General features: G+C 39.3%; 1 protein-coding gene across 1 annotated transcript in view; it reads left to right on the top strand.

Annotated features, from left to right (window-relative positions):
* The first annotated feature begins 255 nt into the window (after nucleotides 1–255).
* LOC134199679 (uncharacterized) overlaps nucleotides 256–11,897 on the top strand; it is a 33,596-nt gene continuing 21,954 nt past the window's right edge. Inside the window, exon 1 of the mRNA XM_062671098.1 lies at nucleotides 256–657. Coding sequence (XP_062527082.1) covers nucleotides 256–657 — 402 coding nt within the window. The remainder of the gene's footprint in view (nucleotides 658–11,897) is intronic.

The raw sequence follows: 11,897 nt of genomic DNA, 5'->3' as shown, positions 1-11,897 counted from the left end.
GATACGCCAGTGATAATGTGTTTCGTCGACTATAGCAAGGCGTTCGACTGTGTCAACTGGAGTTCTTTATGGAAGGTTCTACGAGAACTTGGGGTACCAAATCATCTCATCGCCTTACTTCGCAACTTGTATGGCTCAAGTCAGGCAGTCGTAAGAGTCGATAGAACAACCTCGAAACCTTTTAAATTTCACAAAGGAGTACGCCAAGGTTGTATTTTATCGCCCATTCTTTTTAACGCCTATGGGGAGCACATAATGAGATGGACCTGCGAGAATTGGGACGGTGGCATTACAGTTGGTGGCGTGAAAATCACCAACCTCCGATACGCCGATGATACTACTCTTCTTGCAGCGAATGAGTCGGAAATGGTTGCGCTTCTGGACCGAATGGAGCGGATAAGCAAGGAGATGGGACTTTCCATAAACAAGTCCAAAACCAAAGTCATGGTGGTGGATAGGTCTGGAAAATTGGAACTCACTGGCGCATTAGACCTAGAAATAGTGGACAATTTTAACTACCTGGGTTCCAACATTAGTAACAATGGCTCGTGCGAGAGGGAGGTGCGCCGGAGAATTGGTATGGCTAAGAGTGCCATGACTCAGCTCGGAAAAATCTGGAGAGATCGCAACATATCCGTAAAGACCAAAACCAAACTGGTACGGACTCTAGTTTTCTCGATTTTTTCGTATGGCGCTGAGACCTGGTCACTGAAATCTGCAGACCGCAGACGCATTGACGCCTTTGAGATATGGTGCTGGAGAAAGATGCTGCGTATTCCGTGGACAGCATTTCGGACCAACGTATCAATCTTGCAAGAACTCAAAATCTCCTCGCGGCTGTCATCCGAGTGTCTTCGCAGAGTCCTTGAATACTTTGGTCACATCGCACGAAAGGATGGTAGCAATCTCGAGAGGCTCATCGTGACTGGTAAAGTAGATGGGAAAAGACCTCGGGGGCGCAGCCCAATACGTTGGTCCGACCAGATCCGCACCGCTCTTGATTCCACGTTTCACAACGCCCTCCACACCGCCAGAGACAAGAATGGATGGAGAAAAATCGTGCGTGCGAAGGTGATACAAAAGGGTGGTCACGACCCTCAGCAATGAGGAATACGATGCAAGGAGATATAGGTAGATAAACTAAAGTCATATCATTGAAATATTAAATGTATTCTATGGTCGCATCAACATGTTAACTTTAATTTCTCTTCGTGCCCTAGGGGACCGACTCTTGAGGCTTTACAACTCCAGCCTCGAGTAGGGACGGTTTCCTTCATCATGGAGGACGGGTAGACTCGTGCTGTTGAAAAAGGAGGGGCGCCCGGCGGATACAGTCGCCGGGTACCGTCCTATTGTGTTGCTGAATGAGGTGGGAAAACTGCTGGAACGCATTCTGGCGGCCCGCATCATCCAGCATCTGATAGGGGTAGGATAGGGAAAAAAAAAAAAACGTGTGGCACTCGGGAACTGCCGCGGTAAAGCTATTGCATAGCATTTTTATCAACTTATGCAATTGTAATTAGAGAATAATAATTTAATAATAAAACAAGACCACGCTATATTAAACGTTAATAAAAGCAAAACCTTAACTGTCCCCTTCACACTCATAAGCTAGACCGCGCGAGAGAGAGATGGGCAGACTTTTCATGATGCGCATGCAGTGTGACGTCACGCCACGCGCTTATTCACAAACACTACACAAGCGCAACGTGCGAATGTGTTGAACGCCAGCTACATGATAGGCGGAATGAGGGGTGTAAGGTCTTTTTCGTTATGGAATTTCATGATTACAGTAAGCCGCGCTCAAGACCCGCGATAAAAGCTATGCAATAGCTTAATAATAATTTGATGTTCTGTAATTCACGCGAAGTAATCGGTAGATATTTATTTTATACATCGATGGACACTTGAGTGGAACATTCATTTTATCTCTATCGCAGAAACCATGGCCATCTAGAAAATAATATGTAGAAGCTTGTGTAATACTATGCATATTTGTAATGTAGTAATTGAGATAATAGGGCAATAATATTATATACATATTTCTCTGTATTATTGCAATTCGAACATTATACTTGTAGAAAGTGTGTGTAAGAACGATTACTGCTAAAAATACGGTTTAATTTGTTTGAAGTCTCAAATTTATTTAATATGTCTTGGTATGTTGATACGATGCGGTTTCTGTGAGCTTTATGATGAATAAATTACGTGGAAAGTATACATGATCGATTCTCGTTATTCAGTTGAATTGTCTTATAATTATGTTTGTTCAAATTGTGTTTTCTTTGAACACTTTATGCATTAAAATTTATGCATGATAAAAAATGATCAGATATTTTAATAGTATACAAATTGATTTAATTTAATAAATTTTTTAGATAACTTATTTCACAAATAAAATTATTAACTGCTGTTCATTAACTATATTGCTTATCTTTTTTTTCGTACCTAAGTTGGCTGTCTTGAGAGGATGTACCAGCGTGATTGAGCGAGTAGGTGATCTTTCGGGGCTCTAACCTGGGGGCGTTGCTACCATTAGCTAGAGCAGTGCTTCGCAGAATCTACCACCGGATCGGAAACGCGACCCACTGAGAAGAACCGGTGAGAAACTCAGTGGGTTGTGTTTACGGGCTAATTCGTACGTCAAACATTTCGTCGGAATCGACGAGATCGACGAGGACGGTGATCGATGCGTGAAGAGCCTAAAAGCACCGAGAGTGGATCCGGGGGATCCCGGATAGTGGTGGTCATAATAAGAGGGTTATCGTGTCGCGTTGCTTTTTCAAAGTAGCGTTCTGACACTTCTCTAAGATACTTAGATCTCTAAGATACGTATTGATTCTAGACTTAAACGCATAACATCTGCCGACAGTAATAATACTGAATGACGACCGCCACCGCTCTGACAAGAATGATACGAAAAGGAGAAAGTATATATCACATTTTAATAGTTTTTGGTAAACGTTATCGGCGTACAGAATAAATTTCGTTAATAGTATTGAGAAAGTATTGGCTTTGCCCCTGGAATTGCTGAAGTCCATGGGCGACGGTAACCACTCACCATCAGGTGGGCCGTATGCTCGTCTGCCTACATGGGCAACAAAAAAAAAGATATAAAGTATAAACCACTCGAAATTCGAAGCTATAATCTTTCGAAATATCTCGATTTAAAAAAAAAGATTCGACGTATTTAGTTCGGTGGGTGCGTCGAAATGCAAATGAAAATTCACTGACGCCTCTCGTCCTGTTCCCAAACAACATTTGCGATACGTTCAAAACGTAATAGGCTTATGACAGGCACGGCCCCGGGCCGCTCTGTCGTGTACAGCGTGTTGTTGCTAAATTAATTCTCCAGTAAACTTGGTACTTTAAAATCACGGGTGGAGCGAGATGAGCGACAACTCGTAGAGGTGATTAAACATTTAATCGTTAATATAATTGAGCGGACGATTGACTAACTATATCACGGGCGATTATCAAGCGACAGGTCGGATGTTTGAGATCTTTGATGAATTACTTTTTTTTAAATAACTAATAAACAGATCGTGCTACGTCATCCGGCCCCAAAAAGGATTCCCTGTGTTACGGGCTACAGGTACCAGAGACTGACATACATACATAATATATACCTATATATGACGAATTGACTGGTTCCATGGAATTTTTAAAATGATCACGTCAGCATTGTTGACGCCAGTCTCTTCATCGCTATCATTGCCTTCCGTAGTGACAGTAATTAAGACTTACTTTTTCAATGAATTCCATTAACTGAATTTCAAGTGTACAACGATAACAGCAGAGAGCTCCGCCTCATTCGACTGCTCGAGCCGGAATGTTTTGTGCGTTTTTTTTCCCTACTTATGCTGATAGCCTTGAGAGGCTATTTCTGCGTAACCTTAACTAGTACGTGAGCTCACGGGCCTCAAATCTGACGAAGTTGCTAACACGAACCCTAACAAGAGCCGTGCTTCGCAGAATCTACCACCGGATCGGAAACGCGACCCACTGAGAAGATCCGGCGAGAAACTCCGTGGGCATTTTGTGCGACAATAGTCATTCGTATTTATAGAAGAATAGTGGGGGTAGCCTAGCTGAATTTTCTTGAACACCGTCTTAAGCTATTGTTGAAATGCGTAACATTAAGTAAACAGTCAACTTCAACTATTTTTAGTAAAATAAAAAGTGATGTTGCGCCGACATATACGTTTAAATATAGAGAATAAATACTCAGACAATGTGCAAACAGACCTGTTCATCAGACAAATGTTTGTTCTATGTGGGAGTCGAACTCGCGACCTTCGGGACAACAGTCAGGAGCCCTAACTACTTCACCATTCAGTCAATCAGCATTTCACATGTACGTAAACTGATATAAAGAGCATAAAACTAGATGGTAGATTGTAAGCTGGCTTTGAATATTTCGGGTACAGACGTCACCACAAAAATAGTTAAGGAATTAGACGCCCTGCTTAAAAAAAACGTAGATTTTTGTTCGAGGGGACTCATGGGTTATGAGGGGTCGTATATTTTTTTTTTTTTTTTTATTGCTTATATGAGTGGACGAGCTCACAGCCCACCTGGTGTTAAGTGGTTACTGGAGCCCATAGACATTTACGACGTAAATGCGCCACCCACCTTGAGATATAAGTTCTAAGGTCTCAGTATAGTTACAACGGCTACCCCACCCTTCAAACCGAAACGCATTACTGCTTCACGGCAGAAATAGGCGGGATGGTGGTACCTACCTGTGCGGACTCACAAGAGGTCCTGCCACCAGTAAGACCAGTAATTTCTCTAAACATTCATATATGCTTTTGAAGCGAAACTGTTTTAGGCGCGTTCAGAGTAAAATTTAATTCGCGACAGATTCGTTACGGCTAGAGAAAAAACATACAATTCAGAAAGAGCGAGAGTGAGAAAATAGACAGACGTCTCGCGAACCACTCGATCGTCGAGAGAGGGAAAGGACAAAGCGGGCTAGGTCGTTTCTCTTATATATATACAACACTCTTTATTACAAGAGAAACTTGATTTAGAGATGAGAATTTAAGGAAACCACAATACTACACACCGCAAAAGAAGTTTCACTTCATCACATGCACCAAGTTGCACTCGCACCATTTTTTTTCTTCTGTACACACTTTTAGACCATTCTCTTTTATTTCTGAATTTCGTTTTATCAAATGTCACTGGTCGTATTTGATACGGATTTTCAGAAATAATTTTCAAAATCCTTCGTCTCTTGTCTCTTGAAAATAATAATATCACTTTGCCCTTTGATTTTGAAGGGTATGTAAATTGTATGCGTCCTCCTATTCTCGGAAAGTCGTCTAGACCACACCCTTATGTGTCTGACATCTCACTAACTTCATCATAGACATATATAATTTACTCTATCATCGGCATCCTGTCACCTTATATTGTTCGAGGAGGATAACCGAGGGCATAGCTACCAAGGTACATAGTAAATAGCATTTGCTACCCATGAATATTTATGTTAAGTTCTATATATTTAATGCAAATAAAAAGGAGGTGTTTTGTTTTCGACTTGGTAACTATATTAATTTCGATTATTCGATTATTGTAATACAAAAAAGTAGGATCAAAGAAACGAGAGTATTCTTTATACAAATACACTTTACTATAAGTTGTAGAGTAGTTAGGTTGTAGGCAAAAAATTCAGATATTTACTGACCAAATCATCAGTTCGCCCTATTGGGTTTTTGGGAACATTCCTGCGTCTTCGCAGTCCAACCAATTATCTTAATCCTTTTCCCCATATCTGACATATCCACCACCATTCTTTCTAAATAGGGGTTAAAGTATGAAATTGCCGATTTGTATATTGAAAAATTCAAATTTGTTTTTTTTTCATTTAATATATTTATTTAATCATAATTTTATTAAGCACAAAATTTATTAAGCTCCTTGACATTCTATTATTCAAAAATATTTTTAACTTCAACGTAAATGAAGTCACGGGTAAAATTTAACGATATCCCAAATTAACTATTCCCCGCGGACAAAGTCGCGGGCAAAACCTAGTAATAAAATATACGAGTAATTTAAAATGTTTGCTAATGCAAATAAGTTTAGCGGAATAAACCTAGTTACGTATTTTATGTTATACAAACATTATGCAAACTTCAATTTCGCTTCAAGCGCAGACCGTCTTGACAAAGAATTTAAATCGAAAACCTAACATAATGCACATGATACAAAATGCACCATCCAAAGCCATTAATCGTGTTTTCTGAATGCAAAATAAATTCAATTTTCAGCATCCGATTTGAGGCATTAAAGTTTTAAAGATAAGGTTGGTATTTGCTTACTGGGAGTCGGAGGAAATTCTTGTAACGCGATCGAATACGGGCACATAATGTGTTTTGAATGGATAAACTGAAATGAGCATTAGAGTGTAGTGGGGAAGCTAATAAGCGTATTATAGTGGAGCCTTTGTGTTAATGTTTTAACTGTAGATTACAGGCAAAGGGGTCTGTACGTCCGGAGAGAAAAGGTAATTATTTTCTAACGGATCTAGACGATCTGTAAACTAGTATAGAATGATACGATTTTTTTTATTGCTTAGATGTGTGGACGAGCTCACAGACCACCTGGTGTTAAGTGGTTACTGGAGCCCATAGACATCTACAGCGTAAATGCGCCGCCCACCTTGAGATATAAGCTCTAAGATCTCAAGTATAGTTACAACGGCTGCCCCACCCTTCAAACCGAAACACATTACTGCTTCACGGCAGAAATAGGCGGGGCGGTGGTACCTACCCGTGCGGACTCACAAGAGGTCCTACCACCAGTAATTACGCAAATTATAATTTTGCGGGTTTGATTTTTATTACACGATGTTATTCCTTCACCGAGGAAGTCAATCGTGAACATTTGTTGAGTACGTATTTCATTAGAAAAATTGGTACCCACCTGCGGGATTCGAACACCGGTGCATCGCTAGATACGAATGCCACAGGCTTACAAATACGAGGTGTTCTTTGTATACTCGTTCGAGCATCACAGAAAAACAATTTCGGCATATCATTTTATGGATAAAAGCGACATTTTGAAGTCGTCGTGGCCTAACGGATAAGGCGTCCGGTGTATTCGTGTTGAGCGATGCACCGGTGTTCGAATCTCAGGCGGGTACCAATTTTTCTAATGAAATACGTACTCAGCAAATGTTCACGATTGATTTCCACGGTGAAGGAATAACATCGTGTAATAAAAATGAAACTTACACCACTTAACACCAGGTGGGCTGTGAGCTCGTCCACCCATCTAAGCAATAAAAAAAAAGATGATTAGATGAGATCACGGCCCAGCTGGTGTTAAGTGGTTACCGGAACGAATAGGCATCTACAACGTAAATGACGCCACCCACCTTGAGATATGAGTTCTAAGGTCTCTGTTATTACTGTACGACGGCTGCCTCGCCCTTGAAACTGAAACGCATTACTGTTTCACGGCAGAAATAGGCAGGGTGGTGGTACCTACCCGTGCGGACTCACAAGTCGTCCTACCACCAGTAATTACGCAAATTATAATTTTTCGGGTTTGAGTTTATAAAGTGATTGGTGCTATACAAAGCGACGCCTATGGACTCCGGTAACCACTTAACACCAGGTGTGACGTTAGTTCGTTCACCTGTCAACACTGTAGTTTTTGTTTTCATATAAATTTCAAGAAAATATTCGAAAAAGAAGGAACCACTAACTTGGTTATTTTCTTAAGCACCAAGCTTGAAAGCTTTTATTTGAACGTAATTCAAGCGGACAGCCTAAGCTTTTTCTTTACATTCTACGCGACGTAGCGCTCTACGTTGCTGTCGCGAGGTACATGAACTTTGCATTACTGAACTCACACATACGATAGAACTGGCTTGAAGTTACCTTGAATACTTTAATGATTTAATTATATAAATATTATACTTATAACTTATAACATTTACATAATTAATTAAGTTTATGATATATATATATATATATATTATTAAATCAACTACAATATAGTTTGAAGAATACTATAGAATATTGTTTGAAGTCGTCGTGGCCTAAAGGATGAGACGCCCGGGCATAGTATCGAGCGACTCAAAAGTCCCAATGTTCAAATCCCGCAATCACGCGGTACCAATTTTTCTAGTGAAATACGAGTTTGGCAAAGGTTCACGAATGAATAGCACGTAGTAAAAATCGTAGCTCGAAAAAGCTTTGTGAGCTTATACGGGGTAGGTACTATAATCTTGTTTTATATAAAAATGAATCTGCGTACTGTATGCACGCGCATAACATCAGAACGCCAGCAACACATTGGATAAAATTATTTTTTTGTTGAGTTTATTATTGTCAGGAGAAGGTTCTTATGAAAGATCTCTCTCTTCGATCGGTCCCTCACTGCTGAGGATCGTGACTCCGTTCGATTCCATCAACCAACTGTCTCCATCGATCCCGTTTTGTGGAGTGCGTCGCTGACAGGTATCCCCAATTCCTCCGCTATTTGGTCCGACCATCGTTTGGGACCTCTACCCCTAGGCCTTTTCCCCTCTATTTTACCGGTCACCACAAGGCGTTCCAAATTTATGTTATGAAAGATAAAGTTAAGGAAATGGCACGCAAAATTAGAATAATTAAGAATAAAAAACCACCTTGTTAAATTTTCTAATAAGTTTCCTAATGTAACCTTATGACCTTTGACATAACATTGACAGAATGCGTGTAAAAGAGGTATCAAAAAAATCTGAATATCGTTTAAAACAAATATAATAAAAGAAAATTCAATAAAATCAATATAAATTATAATCCCCGAAGCAATACGAGGTCGGGTCGCTCATATAAATTAAAATTAATGTGGGCTTATTGGCGAAAGGCAAAAAAGAGAAAGGTCATAGGCTTTAAGGCTCATAAGGCTTTAAGCTTCAACAGCCTAATCCCGCCTACCAGAATAAGCTACTAATGAATGGTAGCATAATATAAGTTATATTTATTCTCATTATAGCCAAAACAAAAAACAAGTTGTTTCAGAAAAACATTACGATATTTATATATAAACCTTTTTCTCTTTCACTAATTAGATAGTTTCCTCGAAATAACGAGAATAGAACGAGAATAATTCACGACACGTGAAATAAATAAAATATGTTATATTTGAGATAACGTTTTGCTTGAGCAAGACGATAATGCAGCGTCGCTGGCTTTTTTTAGATATCTGAAGATATTTTGGAGATGTATTATGTCAAGTTTAATTTTGACCCTTAAAAATCTATTTTATTTAGGATTAAATAAAATAGATTTTTAAGGGTCAAAATTCTGTACCTGTCCGCTTCGCTGGGCATTTAAAATTAACATTATTATTTCACTCCCACAAAGATTCTCATAATTAACGCCCCCGCAACTGGTGTAGGGAGTCCAACACTCATATAAATATTAGCCTATTCGTTAAGTACATGTATTTTCTACATGGATACCAAGTTTCAAGTCAATCGAATACATGGTTCAGTGGTTATAACGGAACATCCGTGTGGTTTGTTATTTGTATTCTCGGGATATTATGCTCCGAACACATAAAAGTCAAACACACCAATTCAACGATATATTATATAATGTGTACAATGTTATAGTATAAAGTAAAAAGAGTAAATAAAACTAGACACTACAAGATACCAATTCAAACTAAGATTACGTTTTTACAATAAACTTAGGTAAATCGGTGCGCGCGAATCTCGTATCATGACGTCAGGGGCGCGTTGGGGAGCTCCGATCGCATCCGATGACGCCCGAGTGCAACCGAGTGTTGCACGCTACATCCGTAAAAACCACTGTTGATTTATATATTAGTATAAATGGTATGTCACTGGTGGTAGGACCTCTTGGGAGTCCGCACGGATAGGTACCACCACCCCGCCTATTTCCGCCGTGAAGCAGTAATGTGTTTCGGTTCGAAGGGTGGGGTAGCCGTTGTAACTATACTGAGACCTTAGAACTTATATCTCAAAATGGGTGGCGCATTTACGTTGTAGATGTCTATGAGTTCCAGCAACCACTTAACATCAGGTGGGCTATGAGCTCGACCATCCATCTAAGCAATAAAAAAAATGTCAATTGTAGATTCGATTGATAGAATTGGAGGAGCAGTCCCGAGCAGTGCACGTTGGGTAAACAATGAGGAACAAGTTTGTTTGCTCTTTGTCTCGTCGTTAAATATCTTTATCTACCTATAATACGTGAAGCAAAAACTTTGTACCCCTTTTTACGAAAATTGCGCGGGCGGAAGAGTATGAAATTTCCCACACTTATAGAGAACATAGAAAAGAAGTGCAGAATGTTAATATTTCTTTAATTTATGCATAAAAAATACATTAAAATCAATAAAAAAAAACATATTTGACACACACACACGCATGCATACTATTTGTTTATTGTCAAACTAATCTTATTGCTTATAGTCTGTGGTCAAATTGAGAGTAGAATAATAATTTTTTGCCTTTATTAATATTTGTTTAAAGTGCAGTCTTAGCGAATCTGTGATTATAGAAGTTTAATAGTCTTTGATAATAGAATCATAATAGAGCACAAACTTTTAGTTTCAATTAATTATAGTCGAATTTCGACTACTGAGGGGCAACTAGTACATATAAATGTAGGTGTGTCTGTTTATAATTGCTGATTGGTAGTAGATTCATTCGCGAAGCAATTGCTCTTGAGTTGTTAGGTCTCCTTCGGAGGCGTTTGGGCAGTTGTTAGCAAATCCCACCCCTCCTGGCTGAGCCTTTACTCGCCCACCTGTCCTGGTGAAGCTGGAAAGGCCTCCGGGACACCAGTAATCTTTCAATCATGAAAAAAAAACAAAAATTGCTAATGTAAAGGGATATCGAGGTCGCAAACAAAGAAGATGGAAGGACGAACTAAAAATTACATCTGAACCTTTTCGGATCAGAATAGCAGCAGACAGAAAGCAGTGGAAAGAGTTAGAGGAGGCCTTTGCCGAAAGGCACACCGAGACGAGAAACATTTTGTAGTAGAAGTCTAGACTTTACTCTTAGATTATTATTATTTTTATTGTTTAGATGGGTGGACGAACCTACAGCCCACCTAGTGTTAAGTGGTTACTGGAGCCCATAGACATCAACGACGTAAATGCACCACCCACCTTCAGATATAAGTTCTAAGGTCTCAAGTATAATATAGTTACAACGGCTGCCCTACCCTTCAAACCGAAACGCATTACTGCTTCACGGCAGAAATAGGCAAGGTGGTGGTACTTACCCGCACGGACTCACAAGAGGTCCTACCACTAGTAATTACGCAAATTATAATTTTGCGGGTTTGATTATTGTTAGTTTAAAATGGAAAATGTTCGGGAAATAAAGGCATTATTATTATTATTATGTACAGGGAATCATAGGTTAAGGCAAGATGACGTGCATTACTGTGGAATCGTTTGGTGCAAAAGGGCCCTAAAAATCACTGAAAAAATCCCAGTAAATAACCAACATTTTACTGAGATTATATTTTATCCCGTATGATCTCATCGCATTTCATTTTATTTCATGTCATGTTTTATATTAATCAACTTCATTTCATCATTTTGCGTATAAACAAATATATATATAAAAGATTAGGCTGTATGGTATGATGCCTTTGCCTTTCCAGTTGGAAAAATAAAACTACTACTACTCAAATTTATGACAGCCTGTCGTAAAACGACGACTGAGTTTGATACAAAACAATATTTAGTTGTTTACATTCACAAACTCCCCCAAGTTTTCACGTGTCCACCCATTGTGTATAAAACATTTTAGTCCGCGGCGAACCTACAACGAACAAACACAATAAAGACCCAGACATGTTAACACCGGCAACACAATTCAGTTCTGATTTCATTACAGTGAATTT

This window comes from Bombyx mori, chromosome 1 (genome assembly GCF_030269925.1).
Source record: "Bombyx mori chromosome 1, ASM3026992v2".
In the NCBI taxonomy this organism is placed as follows: domain Eukaryota; kingdom Metazoa; phylum Arthropoda; class Insecta; order Lepidoptera; family Bombycidae; genus Bombyx; species Bombyx mori.
Note: the sequence above shows the minus strand (reverse complement) of the source record. Positions and strands in the feature narration are given on the sequence as shown.